The sequence below is a fragment of the Nuphar pumila genome, chromosome 7 (genome assembly GCF_984573655.1).
Source record: "Nuphar pumila chromosome 7, dmNupPumi1.hap1.1, whole genome shotgun sequence".
Lineage (NCBI taxonomy): Eukaryota > Viridiplantae > Streptophyta > Magnoliopsida > Nymphaeales > Nymphaeaceae > Nuphar > Nuphar pumila.
This window is the reverse complement of record NC_143255.1, coordinates 50,305,224-50,325,524: the sequence shown is the minus strand read 5'-3', so window position 1 is coordinate 50,325,524 and position 20,301 is coordinate 50,305,224. Positions and strand designations below refer to the sequence as shown.

The 20,301-nt window shown below is 37.2% G+C and overlaps 1 protein-coding gene across 2 annotated transcripts in view; it reads right to left on the bottom strand.

The window, feature by feature from the left end:
• Positions 1-1,515: 1,515 nt before the first annotated feature.
• LOC149832229 (pantothenate kinase 2-like) overlaps positions 1,516-20,301 on the bottom strand; it is a 132,761-nt gene continuing 113,975 nt past the window's right edge. The window contains exons 15-22 of one of the 2 annotated variants that reach the window (XR_016433328.1): positions 12,313-12,429; positions 11,923-11,986; positions 11,177-11,323; positions 10,865-11,023; positions 3,604-3,687; positions 3,223-3,420; positions 2,041-3,065; positions 1,516-1,924 (exon numbers count right to left, since the gene is read on the bottom strand). Coding sequence is in view for 1 of the 2 variants with exons in the window: in XM_090014389.1 (XP_089870515.1) it covers positions 1,835-1,924; positions 2,041-2,112; positions 3,223-3,420; positions 3,604-3,687; positions 10,865-11,023; positions 11,177-11,323; positions 11,923-11,986; positions 12,313-12,429 (931 nt within the window). In the remaining variant the exon portion in view is untranslated. The remainder of the gene's footprint in view (positions 1,925-2,040; positions 3,066-3,222; positions 3,421-3,603; positions 3,688-10,864; positions 11,024-11,176; positions 11,324-11,922; positions 11,987-12,312; positions 12,430-20,301) is intronic. The other variant, XM_090014389.1, reaches the window with a different exon arrangement.

The following is a 20,301-nucleotide window of genomic DNA, read 5'->3' as shown; positions in this document are numbered from 1 at the left end:
GCTGAGATCACGTAAATTGTGATAATTCGCCTTCACAGGCAAGATGCTCGAGTGGGTCTAGTGGACCAGAGCATGTAGATTGGAGCGGCAGATAAAAAACTTTCGTCGTGCTCATTCGACTCATACGGTTCATCAAGGGAAATGATGGATGGTACAAAAACTCTGATGGACAGGTTGTTAACAACCACCCTACGAGCAAAAAACTTAGCTTTTCCAGTCATCGGAGTTAGAAAAAATGTGACTACCATAAATTATCCTAGGTGGTCGCTCCCAGGTACTTCTGCAAAAGTTGGATGCATCCATAGGCCATGAATACCTTTATGGATTTACTCTCTTGGTCACTGACCGTCTCTTTAGGAGCAGACTCAGTCAGTCATCTAGGTTAATGAAAAATACTTAACATAATAAACCCCTGGATCAGTCTCAGTTGTTTCTACATTTTATGTCTGTGCGTACCCAAAGGCCAGTTAATATCAGAACTTAAAGAATATCATGTTCACAATAGTTGTAGATTAATGAGATTTATAATGCTTATGATGTTACTTATATCTAATGAAGAATATCTATTTCAGTACAGTAGTTCTTTGCATATGTTGCTTATTTTAGAATAGATTTACTTTCTCGTATTTTAATTACTACTGTCAATGAAATAAATTGCTTATTATATCATATCTTATTTTATTTATTTTACATTGTCTATTCGTGCACCTACCAATTTGTTACGAGACTGAGCATTTATGAGCAGGTGACGAGTAGGACCTTATAGACGATTGATGACGCGATACAACTTGGCTCGAGATTTTTTTCTTTCTGTTGGCGTCTTGGCTTTGTGTTTTGAGTTTTCTTTAGATTTATAGATTGTAAGAACAATGATTAAATTTTTTTTTGAAATCTATAATTTAATAAACTGTAAATTCTATTAATAATCTATGATTTTGTTCCTCACTTTCTTTGAGTAACTGTTTTATGGATGATGATGGTTTTAAAACTAACGTACTCAAAATTTGTCAACTTGTGCTCCTTTTTAAATTACTTCTGTTGTCGATTTTAAAAATCAAAATCCTGTTCTTTAAAAGGTTTTTTATCAATATTTTTTTGAAATCACAAGTTAAAATTTTGGGGTGTTGCACCAACCCCACCGATCTCGTTCCGCTTTTGATGAGCCAGGATGGGTCAAATCCAAACAGGTTTGGTGTTTGGATACCATGGATCTCTAGGTGAGATCCGGAGGTCGGAACTGGCTTAAACTTATGGATTGGAAAAACATTGATCTAATCACTTAGGGTGAATTTGATTGCCTTGGATCGCATATCCGAGGTCATGTGAGATCTAAGATCTGTACTGCATGGATCTCTGTTCCTCCCGCTCCTTCCATGGCCAGAGATCTGTCTATTTAAGGCCCTTTTCAGCATCTCAAAAACTGAGGATTTGAGATCATTATTTGCAAAACCATGGATCTCATGCAGGTCCCATGCCAGATCCCACCTTTGCTTCTCACACACCTTAATGACAAGATAACAAAGCAGAATATGACTCTTTTCATGTATGTTTCTCAAGTTTAGAACAGTCTTACATTGTTCATTTACATTAATGAACTTGTCATTTGATAAAAAACATGAGCGTATCAAACAAACTAAATCATCTTTGCTTATTATTGGGCATGATGTATTCTCTGTTCTCCGACCTGATTCAGGAAGAATGATCGTATATATGCTATCTGGCTGTGGAAAAACAGTTTTGCTGAAGAGAATCACTGATAGCTTGAGGAAAAACTCATCATATACATAATAAATCTAACGTGGAAGGATCCTTTAAGGTTGTGCAGGAGCTCTTCTCAAGCAGCAGGTTCGTATCGGCAGACACAGTCATATATGTTTCCATTTACAAGACGCTGAGCTAATCTCTGATTCTTCAGCATTGCAAGCTGATAGAAAGGATGATTTTAGTATGTATCAGTTAACTTACTAATGAACATTGAAAACTAAAAATCATGGTGGATGTGAATGTTTAGAAAGGAAAATGAAATGGTTGCGTTCTTACTTTCAGAGTATCACACTTGAAATGTGCATTGAAGTTGGTATGCAGGGCACGACCCATACCCTCCAAGATTATCTGCACCATGACACATCTCGTCACATTGCAATTTCACTGCTCATAAAGACTCGATGACAAATGTGAAAAGCGAACAAAACTCAGTTGCACAGAACAAAAGCCAACTACAAAAAAAAATTCTTTGAAATGGAGATAAAGCAAATTTTGTTGAACTCAAGGAAAGCTCAAATCCACCAATGAATGATGCCAGTCATAAAGCAGTCTAGAACAATAAAAAATTTCACACCCATAAGTTAAATTATTGTTCAGCAAGGTATTTAAAGTACTTTGCTAATCTCCCATCACATAAAAATGCATGGCGTCTAGGTGGTCAGGGATCTTGGACTGACTGAGCATTCATTTCTAGCCCCAATGATCATCAAGATACTTCCAAGAATTTGAAACTAAATAAAAGAAATTCAAGCACGTCATACACAGGTGTGAAACTGATCAATTACCTGAAGAAATGATATGGTTACACACCAAGGAAGAGCATTTGTTTTGAGTATTATCTAAGAGAGACTTTGAAGAAAAATCCATGTGAAAGATTTTACAGGATTGAAGAAAAGGCAACATGATTTCACCAAGAATTATCCTTTAAAGCCTCTTTCTAAGTACTGAATCTCTACAATCAACGTGAAGGTGAGAGTTTTTTTTTTTTGAGAAGTACATTAGGAACCTCTTAGAAAATTGGAGGCCATCAGCCTAACCCTTCTTCCCGCTGACATGAAGCCATCGAAAAAACCTTGCTTTGGCCACCCTCTTTGAGCCACAAATCCCTAGATCTCTGCCCCCATATGATTCTACTGAACTTGCTACTCTTCAATGTTGTCAATGTGTACAGCCAGCCCTCTTTGTTTCACCACCAGATTTCATATCATCAATGGCCCCACTTGAATAGTGTATGGTTCTGCCTTCTAAAGCTTAATTGAGCAAGGTCTACACGATCCATCAATTTCACAGATGCCTAAGTGCTATCATATAAAAAAGAAATCAATTCTTACACACCATAGAACATTCTGCAACATGTACAACTAATAAAGGGTGGAGAATAGGATAAGAAGAAAAAAAAAACAGAAAAAGGTAAAATAAACCTATCCTTCAAAGGATCTAGAAACACAAATTTCTTACCAGGTCTGCATCTTTTGCAACAGAAGCAAGTTCTGAACTGACTTGTCTGAAATCAATGCATGGACTCCCACAACCATTTTCAACAACCATGAGTGATGGTACTGAAGATAAATTTTGCCCAGATGCATCATCAACCTTTGTCATTGCATCTACTAGAAGTCCTCCAGATTCAGCTGATTTGCGAAGGATATCACAATGCTGTACAGGTTGAGGAGGAATCAGAAACGAATCAGGCATTTGATATTAAATTGCAAATAAAGGATAAAAATCACACACTAATAAGGTAAAGACAATTTAATTGGTCATAGAATATAGATGAAGAAATATGATATATATGACATATTTTGGCCAAATACGTAAATTCAAGAACAAATACCTAACCTTAGCAGCCTCTGCTACAATTTCAGGTATTTCATTAGCAGTAACATCATTTAGTGCAGGCAAAGAATTTGCAACTAGCACAACCTGCATAAGAGTAGGAGTAAACTAATTAGTGCCAGTGCACAATCTCAAAACATTAAAATCCCAAGATCAAGCTAAGACATTTTTAACAAAAAAAAGAGGAGAATAATCATATCCACATTTCCCTACTAAAAGACTTGATGTATATGATGTTTCATGTATCACCTGAACATTTTCAAAAATCATGTTTCTTTTGTGATATCGATAATGAATGCAAGATCAGCTATCTTACCAGGATAGCTGATTTTTTTATTGCACGTGTGTTAAAAAGATATGCAACTTGGCATTGGATTTTTGACAAATGCCCTGCCGACTCTTCCTGGAAATCTCAATCCCAGAAGAATCTAATATAGGTGTGCATGATTGCATATCTATCATAGCCTTAATAGTATAACATTCACACTATATACAACTCATGTTATATACTCCTATTATAAGGCTATGATGTATTCATATACTTGATGTTTACTGTAGTCTAACTGTAATATACATACATATGTACCACATATATAGAAAGTGAATAATAGAAATTTTCCACAAATTTCTAGTTAGCAAGATATATATAAGTCTTGAGATCCAAACTTGGATTCACACAAGGTTACCATGACCTAGCCATGTTTTTCTCCATTACTACAAGGAATAGTGTTTTACTTTTGTTATATGTTGATAATATAATTGTTTCAGGTGATGATACTCATGTAACAACCGTAAATTTTATCGGCTAAATGGACTTGAATTTTGTGGTCAAAAAATTTGTACGAGAATGTTCTTATTGCTTTTATTGTTAATTTCCATTTTGATCCTGGATATCCTGTTCGGATCTTCGACATTAGACCCCTAATATCCTATTCAAATCTTCGATATTGGATCCCGAACATCTTAATTGGATATATAATAGTAGATTTCAGTTAATGGTTCAGATCCTTGATATCGGATCCTCGATGTCATGGTTGGATTTGATATTGGATCCAAAGTGTTGTATTGAATCTCATGTTATGTGGATCCGCGAATTTTAAAATGGATCTTGAATGGAAAAAATCTTATATTGAATCCATAGCATTGTATTTGGATCCGTAATAGTCTACTGGATGTTTCGATCCACATTACTTTATTTGGATCTTGGACATCAGAAATTTCGATGTTTTAATGTAGATTTTACATTGGAAGCGTTAATGTCCAATTAAAATTTTATTTTTGGATCCATGGTAATTTATTTGGATCCATACCAGAAGTTTTAAATCCTTATAATATAATGTTAAAGCTTCGGATCAGTGTTGTGAAAAGCGTTGAGGCATAGTGAGGTGCTCCACCAAAAACCGAGGCGATGCCTAAGCCTCGAGGCGTAAAGAGTAAGCCTCAAATTTTTTTTGAAAACTTTAAAAAAATTATAAAAAAATATTTAAAAATACAAATAAATAAAGAAATTCTTTATTGATGTAACACCCCAAAAATCCAGGACTTGAAACTTTTTATGAAAAGGTTGAAAGCTTTAAAATCGATCATTTATCAGAGTTTGAAATAGAGGCTCAGCGAAAAATCATGTTTGAATTAGCAAGTCCCTGGATCTTGGGCACATTACAGCGCAAACTTTCTCTCACAAATAGATTTGCAACTTAATATATTTATTGAAATAAAAAAAGAAAATGGAGTTTTCATAACATAGTTTTAATAATTTAGTTTAATCAAAAGAGAGATTTTTAAAGAAACTTTATACCAAATTTACCAAAATATCCTCAAGAGCGAATCGTTAGGGAAAGAGTCTCATCTTGATCTCATCACGCCATCGTGCCATCGCAGTCAAAAAAATCACATGCCCATAAAATAGATCAGTTTCACGAAAAACTGGTAGGTGCATAATTGAGACAATATAGAACTGAAATAAACAATTTAGAACAAGAGATGAGTTATATCAAGCATGTGTAATAGACTATACAAATGAATAAGTATTTCTAACATGAACAATTGAGTATACAAATAAATAAAGGTTTTCAATGTGAGCAATTTACTATAAAATCAAGTGAGTTATCTACTATCACAGGGTAAAAGTTTATTCCACATAAGACACACAATTTCACGACAAACAAATACATTAATCATAAGGTGCAAGCAATAACACAACAAGCAGTTCTATTAATTACAAGACGTAGGCAGTTCGTAAAGCACAAACTATAAACAATTGCACCACAAACAATTTATAAGCTATACGCGGTAGGCAATCACACGACAACAGTTATATTAATCACAAACTGTAAGCAACTCATAAGACAAGCAACTACATTAGTCCTAGTTGTAAACAGTTCGTAGATTACGAGTTGTAAGCCATTACATTGCAAACAATTCTACCAATCACAAGGTATAGGCAGTGTGCAAATTACAAACTATAAGCAATTGTATAATCAAGCAATTGCATTAGCCATAAGATGTGAACAGTTCGTAGATTACGAGCTGTAAGTAGTCACATTGGTCATAAGAGACTCAAGTCATCAAGTGCTACATTACAACAAACACAAATAGTTTAACCAAGTAGTAAAGCAAGTCACATGCATCATCTTGCAACTAGTAAAATGCTATTATCATAAGCATTTAACTAGTACAAGCAGCTAGTTATTACTAGCAAAGAACTAGTGTAACGCTACAACAAACGTGCATAATTCAACGAGTAGTATACTGAACTATTGAGTAAACAAGCAAGTCATGTCACAACACGCACATCTCAAATAATGTGAATAGGTCAACTTATGTTTCGATATTAGTTGGCCAGGTGGGTACGCATAAAGCACGAAACATAGAAACAACTGAGACCAGTCTGGGGGTTTATTGTGTTTTAAATAACCCGGATGACTGACTGAGTCTGCTCCTAAGGAGACGACCAGTGACCAAGAGAGTAAATCTCCAAAGGCATAGGTGGCCAGTGGATGCATCCAAACTTCTACAGAAGTGGCCTGAAAGCTATCTTTTGTAGTTTATTTCCCCTAACTCTAATGACTAGGGAAGTAGAGTATTTTGCCCGAAATAGCCATTAATGACCTGCCCATCAGAGTTTTGTACCATCCCGTACTCTCTTTTGGCAGAAGTCAGCGGGTCGAATGGACACGACGGGGGTTTCTTAACCGCCGCCCCATTCTACATGCTCTGGTCTGCTAGACCCAATCGAGCATCTTGCCTGTAAAGGCGAAACCGCCACCATTAGGTGATTCATACGTGCCAGTGCACGTTCGAGACAACCACACACCGCTCATCCTACTCATCGCAGTACGTAACATACCTGTTTAAAAGTACAACCACGATGAGAGGGGTCAACATATTGTGAGGGTAAAAACATCACCATTTTGTGGTCTCAACCATGATTTGTCATAGACGAACAAAACATATTTAGATTGATCAACATTTTATCAAACAGAAAGTTGAAGACAAGGAAATAGAACCTCTCTTTGTCTATACAGAAGAGCAAGTGGCGAATATGTTCACCAAGGGTCTCACGAAGGACAAATTTTGGGCTTTAAAAGGCAAGTTGGCCATGGTTTAAAACCATGTACAACTTGAGGGAGGGTGAAAGAAAAGGAGATTGGATGAGACTGGATTTGTTTAGTCCAGATCTAGATCCATATGGCGTCTTTTAGTATGTGTTACAGTTGTAATTTTTTGTACTTTATTAGGGGTAGAATCGACCCCTTATATTTTGTAACCCTCTTTATATTGTTAAATGAATAGAACCCATGTTGTTGGTCTGATGACGCCTGATTGTGCAACAACCTCATCTTCCTCAGCATCATTTTTCCCTTATCATGAATACTTTCTGGTGAATTCTCTAAATCTTACAACCCCTTGCCCCTGTTTCTTTTGCAGGTTGGACAGCGGGCAGAGGCTGCGCCCCTGCCCCTTCTTTTTTTTTTTCTTTCCATTGTTTAACATACTAACATGTACTTTCGCAGCTTGCGCAACGGATCCCTCTCGTGCCCCGCAGCTTGAAACCATCATTATTTACACTCGAAGACGAACTCAGCACCACAACTCTCCAATGTAGGGAAAAGTTGTACAAAGGACAATGGACGAATTAAAAATTAAAGCAATTAAAATTAAAGACTAAAAATGAAAAAGAAAGGACCAAGGACAATATATATGTATACGCATATGTATATACGTACGCCTTTAACTCAAGGACGCGGTTTCGCGATCCTTGTCCTTTTTACTTTTTTGCCTTTACTGTTTTTTGTTGTTGCCGCGCTTGATGTGCCTTGACTTTTCGTTTCGTTTTTACTTTTCTGTCATTACTGTTTTTTGTTGCCGCTGCGCTTGATGTGCCCATACTTTTCTTTTCGTCTTTACTTTTCTGTCATTACTACTTTCTGTTGTTGCCATGCTTGATGTGCCCAGGCTTTTCTTTTCGTTTTTACTTTTCTATCCTTACTGCTTTATATTGCCGCCGTGCTTGATGTGCCTAGGCTTTTCTTTTCGTATTTACTTTTCTGTCTTTACTGCTTTCTGTTGCCGCCGCACTTGATGTGCACAGACTCTTTTCGCATTTAGTTCATATCTCTACATTCTTGTTTTTACTTGTCTTTACTTTCCTGTCTTTACCATTTTTTCTTGCCGACTTTGCTTTTATACTGTTAATTTTTGCCTCTTTCCTTGCCGCCCTACCATGGGCGTAGGCTTGCTTATTGCGACTCCTCCCATACAAGCCTCGTAGGGACACCTACCAACTTCACACTTTTCAAGAAAGACGCAAAGTTACATACAGGTGCTTTAGTCTCCAAAAGAGAGTTTTCCATACGGAGCCTTGACTTCTCAAGCACGCAGTTGTGCAAGGCCATGATGAAGAATTCTAGCATATGGCCCCACCCTGAGTCGATGCACTTGTGAGAGATATTTCGGATCTGTGGCGATCCTAGAACATGTATGATGTTATTTGTTTTGCAAAGTTTTAGCATGTCAGACTTATTTGTTGCAGATCATGTTGCTGTGAACTCTGTGTTGGGTTGTCCTCGAAAAACCCATACCCCTCTCATCGTAGTTGTACTTTTAGACAGGTATGTTGCGTACTGCGGTGAGTAGAATGAGAGGTCTGTGGTTACCTCGAATGTGCAGTGGCACGTTGTTGATATTTTGCCTTCACAGGCAAGATGCTCGAGTTGGTCGAAAGACCAGAGCATGTTAAATATAAATTAAAATGATTACATCATTTATTTCACAACACATTAAAGCTGAGGTTTTTTTTTGAGAAACTCATATCCCTCTCATCGTGGTTGTACTTTTAGAAAGGTACGTTGCGTACTACGGTGAGTAGGATGAGAGGTCTGTGGTTACCTCGAACGTGCAATGACACGTTGTTGATGTTTCGCCTTTACAGGCAGAATGCTCGAGTGAGTTGAAAGATCAGAGTATATAGAATGGGTCTTCAGTTAAATAACACTTCACGCACCCATTCAACGCATTGTTTTCATTAAGGGAGAGGATGGATTGGTACAAAACTCCGATGGACAGGTTGTTAACAACCACCCTTCGGGCAAATGACTCGGTGTCCCCAATCATCGAAGTTAGGGGACGGGACTATCAAAAATTATCCTAGGTGGTAGATCCCATAGACTTCTGCAGAAGTTGGATGCATCCTTTAAACGAATGGCTTTTGGGAAATTCTCTCTTGGTCATTGGTCGTCCCCTTAAGAGCGAACTCAACTAGCTAACCCGGATATCGAAAATACATGGCATAATAAACCCCCGGATTAGTCTCAGTTGTTTCTACGCGTCGTGCCTTGTGCGTACCCGCATGGCTAGCTAATATCGAAACAAAAGTTATCCTACTCACATTATTGTTGAATCTAAATTTTGGGGCGTTACACTTGGGCAAGAGCATCACTTATAGGAGCGGAAGTTCTATGAAGAAGAGATGACCGAACTTGCTCAAATTTCGGTCTAAGGCTATATAAGAAAGAAAAAAGATTCTCCCTCTACTTGTTTTTGCCTCATTTTAATTATTGATTCTTCCCATTTAGGTTCTAGAACAATTAATTCATCCCAAATAGGGAATAAAAGACTGTAAAAATTCCTTACACTTTTATTTACTTGCTTGGTAGTACACACTTTATCTTGGAGATAATATAGTCTAGTCATGTTCTTTTAAATGAACATGCGCTTTAAGAATACCCATGCATCACATGCTTTTCTTAATTTGATGGGTATTGATAACGATCTTGAACTCCATGGTATTCATAAACCATGAGAGTATTTAAGCATTGTTAGCCTCACAATCCTCTATTTTTCCTTGATATTCTTGCATAGCTTTCTCCTTTTCTTCTTCAAAAAGAGCTTTGATTTGGTCTTCTTATTTTCTTGTTAGCTTTAGTTGGGGTTTATTAGTGGTTTCACTAACAAGACCCCATAACTTTTTCCCTTTGATGTGGTTTTCCATGGTGGTAGCCCAAATCAAGTAGTTGCTTTCGTTGAGATTATAGGAGATGACAAAAGAGGATTCTCTCTCACCCATGATAATAATCACGGTGAAGGAGATGACTTGAAGATAAAGATGAAGGCTTAAAGATCACCACCACAAAGAAAGCACACTCAAGATGTATTTCAAAATACAAGAGCCCTAGGCTCAATGAAATGAAATGAATATCAAACACAAGAGAATGCCACTAAGGGATACAAGGAATTGCAAATACACAAAAGACCACTATTGGGTTAAATACAATCTCACTAAGGAGATTCACACAATATCACAAATCTCATCAGAGTCACAATCTAAAGGATATAATTTTATAAGTCACACTTATGCTTGTGAAAAGCATAACATAATACAAAGAAGAGGGCTCTATTTATAAAGCCATACAAGACATGAAGGGAGGCAGTCCAACAGTCATGTTGACTGAAACATAAAAAATAGAAAAAATAAAAAGAACAAAAGAGACTATACAGCCCCTATTAGGCTGTATTTATTACATTGTGTGAAAAGACCAAAATACTCCTGATATACATATAAATAAATAAATAAATATATATATATATATATATATATATCCATACATTATATTTTAACAAAAACATATTAAGTTGCACCCTCTACTAGTTTTGCCTTTTGTTTGCCTCTCTATTTAGCCCATTCAAGAAATGATACTATTACTACAAAAAGAAATGGAAATGTATGAGATTAAACTTACACTTGGCCTATTATATGGCATACCTCAGTTCCACGCCGTAGCAATTCTCGTGCCAATGGAAGCATCCCTAGGACTATGTCTGCACCTGAATTGTCCACAAAGAGCAGAGCTCTTTTGTGTGGTGGAGGCTTCTTCTCACCAGATCCTAGCATTCTTTTATTGAACAGATCAAAATCATCAACCTGAAATAATAGTACATGATTAGAGTTGATATGAAAAGTGAACACACTTTCTAGGAAAAAACTTGATGCAAAAAGATCATCTACCATTTCAAGTAGGTTAGCCACAAAGTCGACATCCAATAACCTTCATTACTGAAAAAAGGAGCAACTCACCTGCCAAGGCTGTTGCATCTTGTTGCGACTCATACGGTATATTTCAATAATCGTTCCTTTATGATAGAGATCCACACACGCACGAGCTCCCCAATCAAAGATATTGGCAGCAAGGACCCCTTCGATAAGAGCAAGCAATCTAGTCTCCTAAGGATTGCAAAGGGGACTCATAAGAACAGCTAAGGATTCAAACCAACCGAAAGTCATAAAGATCCTCTTTTGGCTGTAGACCACCAAAACAAAACACACATATGCATGCTTGGGTATGAATTTTATGCACATGCATACATTCCTCATAAAAAAACATGACACCAGCATCCATTGAACATTCAAGAACTCGACATCAAAATTCATTTATCAGTGATGACAATCATGAGGATATTGTTGCTAAGCTATCTTCAACATTTTTTGGCCATTTCTGTGAACAAATAGTTGCCTCTAAAAGGGATACCAATCAATAGAAATGCCAAGTTTCAGTATATATAATAACCGCTAACATTAATCAATCAACATTCTTACTAGGTGGATGTACTTGAGGAAATTCATGGCTTCAATAAAATCTCAATAGACCAAAATCAATTTTTCCTTTTTACAGTCTCCATGCATAGCGTTTTTCAAGAGAAACCCATATGGCTAGAAGTTTGATACATTAGCAATTGGTTGCTTGGAAAATTAACATCATACACACAGGTATATATATATATATATATATATATATATATAAGAAGCAAGTTGTTTAAACATACCTCATCCATAGAATCAAGTTCCACCAGAAGGTCACATAAAACTGCCAGCGATGCTTCATTCTCCCTGTATTATATAAAACGGTAAAAACAAAATAAGAATAGCTATAGAGATTCCCTTATTGCAAACCATATAAGAAAAATAAAATCAATGCTTAAACATCAAAATCACCACAAAGTATATGATGATTCTTTACCAAGAAAGTCTAACAAAATCAATTAACACTTAGTGCAACTTTTTGAATATATATATATATATATATATATATATATATATATATATATATATATATATATATATATATATAAAGAGAACAGAAAGAAAATATGTATGATTACCAGAAACAACCAGATAAAATAAATATCTCATCTCTCTAGTTTGATGTTACCCACCTCTGTTTGATGGTGTGATATGCGTCTGAGAACCGGAACTCTCTCAGACACTCTTCCCTAAGCTCCAACAGGTTTGCTAAACCCAACTTTCCATATGCGGCAGGCTCTTCCCTTAACCTGCACTAAAATCATTAGAATACTGCACATAAAGAAATCTTCTAAAGTAGATATTCTTTGCATTACAGATTTCCTAAATCATCATCAAATGACAAGAATGACATCATAGATCAATGCATCAAAGTAAATATGGGGGAAAGATCTTACATGCATATAAAAGCACAAACTTATCATGCAACTCTAGCATGACACAATTGTAAAGTCATGCATTTTCATACTTAGTCAATTTAAAATTTCTGGAAAATTTGGTTAAGTATAGGAGAAAATCAATGGACATCCCATATTAGGAAAGGGATAATGGAGTCTGGGCTTGGGCTAGATCCAATCGACAAGGTCGATATGAGCCAACAAAAAGGTACTAAGGAGTTTTATTGTCGACTTTAGATTCAAGCGAATTTTGAGCGAAATTCGGGTTAAAATCAGGTGAATTTCGGAAACGGGATTCGAAATATATGTCGTTGGATGCGCCTCAAAATCCCGAATCCAACGATATTTTATTTTTCCCAATCCAAGCTACGGTTGGCCCAAAATTCTTTTTTTTTTCAGAAAAGGGCCGCCTCGACGGGCCGAGTCCGAATTTGGATTGGATTGGATCTAAATCTATGTGATTCAAATTAATATGGATCTGGACTCAGTCCAAGATCCATGTTAATTAGGAATTGATCCAGTCCAAGATCCATGTTAATTAGGAATTGATCCAGTCCAGGATCCAAATGACTTTTGGATATGGATTTGGATCTCGAAGTACAGGTTAAAAACAAAGTAAATTTAAAGTTGAAAGACTCCCAAAGGGATAAGGCAACCTCTGGAAGCTTCTGGATAATTACTTATTAATAAATAATTAATAAATATTAATTCTGAATTTCAAAACTTACCTTAGGGCTAATATTTAGAAGAATCTACCTTGACCTTAAAGTAAGGAGAGAAAAAGGTAAGACATGGTAAAAGAGAAGGAAAAAGATTTGAAGTTTGAAAAGTTACCAAACGGAAGTTAGAGTGAAAATAGGAAAAGTGGAAAAAGGTGAAGATAGAGTGGAAACTCTATCTCCAACCCCTAAAGAGAAAAACCCTAGAGGGGCGTCACCTCTATGGCCTCTCATATTTTAAAAAGAAAGAACAAAAAGAGAGAGGGGGCGTGAGAGAGAGAGAGAGAAAGGAAAAACGTGAGAAGAAGAGGAAGAAGACCTCTTCCCCTCCGTGAAAGCGAAACCATTTGGGTTCTCTCCAAATCTTGAAAAGAGGTACGGGTTCTCTCTTTCATTTTTCATCTAGGAAGAGAAGACCTAAACTCGATTTAGGTGGTATTTCTTCGAGAGGATCACAAATCTGATATGTTTTTCATTTGCAAAATGTGAAAAACAGCATATGTATAAAGGTCTAGTTTATTTCAGATTTATACCCTGATTTTCGTAAGTTATCATGCGTGATTTCGGATTTTTGACCCATGCGCATATGGATACACGAAAGATTTATGCTTTTGCGTCATAAAATTGGAGTACATGTATGCAAATACATAACACAAAGATACTTGTACCAGGAAAAGTCTGTTTAGCGAATCATCGGCCATATCTAGACCGATCTGGTCCGTCCCAATTATGGACAGATATGACTGATCGAAACCCCTATTTTTGCTGTCCATTTTGGACAGATCTGTCCACTGTGAAGGTGGAAAAATCTGGTCAGACCTGAAGGAATACTATATGCTGAAAAAAAAAACTCATATTTGATTCGGGTGGGTCCTGTGGTATGGGACAGACTGGACTAATGAGACAGACAGAACAAACTTGTCCCAATGTACCCACTGTCAAGTCCGAACAGATCTTGACAGACTTGGACTGTCAGATTCGTTTTCCCAAACAGACAGGACAGGTCTGTCCTAGTGCACCTGCCGACAGGTCTAGACAGATCTGTCCACTGCAGAGGTGGACAGATCTGTACAGGTTTGTAGCGAGGAATTATCGACTGCAATCCTAATCTTTTGTTTAAAACAATTATGTATTTAGAGATGGACAGAACGGACGACCATCCAGTCCCAGCCTGGACAGTCGACTGGGACAGGACAGTCTGCTGTCTAGTCCCAGACAACTGTCCAGTGCAAGGCTGGACAGCTGTCCTTGTAAAGAAAATAGGATAATGGGTATATATATATATAGGGAGCAGAACTCCAACCGATTGTCGGTTGAGGCCAGCTTCCTATCAAACAAAAGAAAAGTATGTTCACATAAATACAAAGTTTGCATATGAATGCAAAATTTGCATATGAATGCAGATTTTCACATAAATACAAAGTTTACATATGAATGCAGAATTTGCATATGAATGCAGAATTTCACATGAATGTAGAATTTCACTTAACTGCAGAATTTCACATGAATACAAAATTTGCACATGAATGCAGAGTTTCACTTGAATGCAGAATGTTCACGTGCACACAGAAATTGCACTTGGATACAGAATTTGTATATAAATGCAGATTTTCACGTAAATACAAAGTTTGCATATGAATGCAGAATTTCACATGAATATAGAATTGCACATGAATGCAGAATTTCACATAAGTGCAGAATTACACATGAGGGCAGAATTATTTACATAGTTGCTTGTGTTATGCTTATGCTGAAATTTTAATGTACATACTTATGAAGGATTGACTATTTGAAGCCTTTAAATGCCATTACAGTCATATAGCAAATACATGCAGAGTGGTATACTTTCTCATATGCATATTGGTATGCGTGTTTGCATGGTGAATTGAGATAACTCTTGAAAGGACAACATATGTAATATCCTTGTTATGACTTTTGTGCTTGAATGCATTCGATGATTAAAAGTGGATCATCGTAGGCTGTAAGAGCCTTGAACATAGTTGCTCCTTATTTAATTGTTCATATGCATCAAAAATACATATCGACTTAATGGCTTATGACAAATTACACTGTTGCATAGGGAAGCAGGCCATGGTACTGTGATGAGCTTTTGTAGGTTGACTTAAGAAACAAATGTTTAGTTCTTGCATGTTGAATTGCAAAACAAGGAAATGAAATAAATCATGATGAAAAGATAAACATTAAAACAATGTAATTAATGTTTTCCTGGATGTCTATGCTTCTGTGAGGGATTCCTGAATTACGGTTTTGGGGATACTGTGAGGATACAACTTCGTGTGCGTTTGTGCCCCTGAACCCAATTAGGTGGTTCACCTTCCGACCACAGTTTTAGGATGATTCTGCCACTTTGCCTGGGGGTGGTGTGTAGGACACAACTGTTATTGATATACCAAGAAAGTGACATTAGTGGATGCTGATTTTCCTAATGTCCCGACATTAGATGTTGAATTCTAATATTCCGATAGAAGGTGTTGAATCCTGAAGTCGGTCGAGGGTCAAGTAGGAAACCCAGTAAAAAAATACAAATTGTGTGTTAAATTACAACTGGAGATTAAACTTAAACTCGGGAATTTTGTACCCATTCTGTGTATCTGCGAGTTATGATGATAAAAAGAGGAACAAAAATGATGTGCATTAATAGGGACATACATGCAAGAAGAAAACCATGATAATAACTTAATAAGATATCCATGCATGTGCATTAAATCCATGCATTTTACTGTTTCACATTAGACCATGCAAATGTGTTGCTTTCTGGAATATGATATCTCCTATTTCATAACTGTTATTCTTAGAATGCATAAGTGATTTACTAAAGCATGAAATAGTTGTATATTTCTTCAAGAAAATATTGCTTGAATCTAATTTAGGTGCTTTCTACTTATTTGAATTGATAGAGAAATTCATACGCAGAATTTCATATTCTGACACCTTGTTTTTGGCGTTTTTTCGCAGCCTCGGAGACCCAGTGATGAGACTTTCTACTTCAGAGAGATTACGAGGGTTGCACGCACGACTGTTGGACAGTGTTCTGTTGGAACAGAGGGGCTCTACTTTTGGGACTCATTATTTTAATATCGTTATTGTTCATGTTCTTAGTCTTCAGACCTTATGACATTATTTGAAAAAAAGTTGCTTTGATTTTAGAGATGGTAGTGTACGATCCCTTGTGGTTTTGGTGTGGTTACGACTGTAAAGGCCCCTGTGTTTCTGGGAATATTCTGCAGTGTTTTAAAAAAACCCCACTTTTAATGGGCATGAGTTGGGGTCGTTACAACAATAGACCTCAATATACAACATCATGTCCTTTCCAAAAATGTCCTCATTGTCCAAGTTACACTTCAAGAACCAAGTTATCTTCAATTCAATGTATTGAAACCTTATCATGTCTACTATTCATGTTTCCCTAAGAGGATATATTGAACATGTATATGGTGCAAAATTAGCAAAGAGCATAGGAATCTCCAGTTTGATTAGTACAAGTTGTCCTTACATAATTAAAATTTTATAAACATCTAATGCAGTGAAAAATAAGAGATTGATATAGAAGATGTTGAGAATAGGTGGTTTTAAGTGAAGTCTTTTTATATTAGATGCTATTTGTAATTTTGTTTTTCATAATGGCTTAGTTGTAATTATTCTTTTAAGCCTCTCTCTATTTAACATAGAGAGAGGCCCTAATAACATTTTATCGAGTTCTCTCTTCTTGTGCAGCCGTCCCTCTCTCTCTCTCCCTCTCTCTCTCTCTCTCCCTCTCTCTCTCTCTACCTAGGGTTCAGTGCATCTTTCTACATGGTATCAGAGCTCTGTCGATCGTGGGAGCATGATCGATTGTGATCAAAGCACAGTCGATCATAGGAGCGTGATCGATCGTGATCAAACTACGATCCAATGAAAATATTTTTTTCAAATCAGGTCAGCGATTAATTCTTTTTTGTAAGATCTGATGACAGATCTGAGCGTGCTGCTGGTCGTGGATGCTTGCTGTTGGTAGTAGCTCCTTGGTATTTGTTTTTTTTTTCCGTGACTCCATGTTGCCGAGTTTTTTTTTTCTCGTTGTGAGTTTCTGCCGTGATTCTGCTGTTGGTTAGTGTTGATGAATGTTGGTTAGTGGTGATTCTGCTGTTGGTTATTTCATTCCCTGGTGATTCTGCTGTTGCTGTTGGTGATTCTGCTAATGTTTGGGCCCTATTTTTTTCTGTATCGTGATTTCATGGCGTGAGATCTTGATATCGTGGACATGGGTGCAGTTTGCACTGAACCACGTTAGCTCCTGTGTGTTTATCTCTTTGCTTTCTGATCTGCCATGAATGCGTGAAAGATATCAGCGCTTTTATTTCAACCGTGATACCCTGCTATTTGAGCCCTTAGGTTTTTTTGTATCATGATTTCATGTCGTCACTTCCTGGTTTTTTGGAGAAACAACAATCCAACTCGTAGTGGTGTTGCTCGTGATTGGAAAATGACTGACTGTCGAGCTATATATGTCTGAGGAGCAGCCTCGGTTATGATTTAGGTTCTGCGTATGCAGAGGTATGTTGGTCGTGATTCGCTGATGTGCTGAAAAACAGGTTCTGCGTATGCAGAGTTATGTTGGTCGTGATTCACTGACGTGCTGAAAAAAAAATATTTTTTCATGTGTGTGGGCTGCTGTTCACTACTGTCGTGGAAACTGCAGGCTAGATTCCCTGCTGTGTTGGGAAAGTACTCTTGTTGTGGGCTGCTATTCCTTATTGTCGTGTTTTTTTGTGTGAACAGCTGTTGATTGTCATATCGGTTGATGTGTGAGTGTAACACACGTTTTTTCCCTGTGTTGATTGGAGTTTGTCTAATTTTTTTTGTTTACTGAAACAAAAGTATGGCTGAAACTTCGAAATGTGATTCCAAATTGGAAAATATTGGAGAATATAAGGCATTTGCCAATCCATTTTCGTACGGCTCGTCTGTAAGGTTGAATGAAACTAACTATGCCAGGTGGTCCAGAACATTTATGATGTCGGTATCTGGACATCGTAGAAAACATGTCTTGTTGGAAGACAGACCCACTGAAAAGGTGGAAAAATATATTACTTGGGATGAAGATAATGACATAGTTATGTTATGGATTATGAATAGTGTTGAACCCCATATTGCAGATGATTTAATTTACTATAATACAGCCAAACAGATGTGGGACGATCTTCGAGATACGTACTCACAAGAGACTAATGTGAGTCGTATCCTGCAAGTTGAACAGGAAATATATAATTTACAACAGGGAGATCAAACCTTGGACCAATACTATGCCTCCGTAAAAGTTGCCTTTGAAAGACTTAATGCTCACAGACCCCTCTGTTGTTCGAAACAAAAGGATCATCAAGAACAAACTATGGTTGCTCGGTTTCTTACAGGTTTATCTTCAGAATTCTTTGTTGCAAAAGTCCAAATGTTGACTGGTTCAGATGTACCTACTCTTGCTGCGACATATAATCGTCTGAGTAGACTTGCGATCCCTCTTCCACAATCTTAGTCTGTGACTCAGTCATCTGCTCTAGTTGTCTCATCTGGTTATGGGCGTGAAAATCTTCAGAACATCAGAGGACGAGGTCATGGACGAGGTATGGGCGGCAGAGGAAAGCTTCAATGTACATTTTGTGGAAAATCTGGACATTTAGAAGATCGTTACTGGGATAAGCATGGTCGGCCAACCTCCTCTTCATCAAAGTCATATGCTCCTAAAGCAAATGTTACTACTCTCGAGGCAACAAAGGCACAAGAAAATATCTCTGCAAGTGACAGTAGTATCACCCTCAGTCGTGCTGAATATGATGAGCTGATAGCTCTTCGTCCTTTGAGTTCCACCCCTCCTGTAGTTGGTGTTGCCTATTCAACCGGAAATCATCTTCATCCGACTGACAATAAGTGGATTATTGACTCTGGTGCATCCAGACATTTGTGTGGAAATTCACTTGTTTTTTCAGATCTAAAGGATATTAATGCTTAGCTCGGAGTCTCATTAGCCGATGGGAGCTCCTCCCCGGTTGTTGGTCAGGGAAATATTTCTATATCCTCCTCATTACAGTTGCAAAATGTTCTTCATGCTCCAAAATTTCCTCAAAGTTTACTCTCTGTTAGTTGCCTTATAAAAGAACAAAACTATAGAGTAATATTTGATCCGATGGGTTGTCATTTTCAGGATTTGCTGACGGGGAAGAAGATTGGTGGAGGCTATGAAGAAAATGGAGTTTACTACTTACATCATCCAATGGGTACTGTTCATGCTGCAGTGGAACATTCATTCAGTCCTGTTTAGTGGTATCGTCGTCTTGGTCATCCTTCTATGTCAAAGCTTCGTTCGGTCTTTCCTCAGATTCCTTCCACCACATCATTTCAGTGTGAAGCATGTCAGCTGAGCAAGCATCATCGAAGTTCGTTCCCTTCGAGTCAGAGTCAGTCTAGTAATAAAGTCTTTGAACTTCTTTATGCAGATGTATGGGGTCCTAGTAAGATTCCTACTAGGACTCAGTGTCGATACTATCTAGTTATTGTTGATGATTTCTCTAAGTTGTCATGGGTGTTTTTAATAAATGAACGATCTGAAGTTCCAAGTATTATTAAATCCTTAATTCTTGAAATAAAAACTCAGTTTGAATCTATTGTCAAGATTGTTCACACTGATAATGCTCTCGAGTTTAAATCAAAAGGTCTGTTACAATTTTACCAAGATAATGGCATCCAACCCCAAACTTCTTGTGCTTATTCATCTCAACAAAATGGGGTGGCTGAGCGAAAACATCAGCACCTGCTTGATGTTGCCAGGACCATTATGATTCAATCCAATGTTCCTGCGTTATACTGGGGTGATGCGATTACAACTGCTTGCTATCTGATCAACCGCATGCCTTCGTCTTCTGTGGGTGATCAAATTCCAATTCATATCCTAAAACCCAATACCCCCTCTTCTCCCTCTCGCCCAAAGTATTTGGATGTGTTTGTTTTGTACACA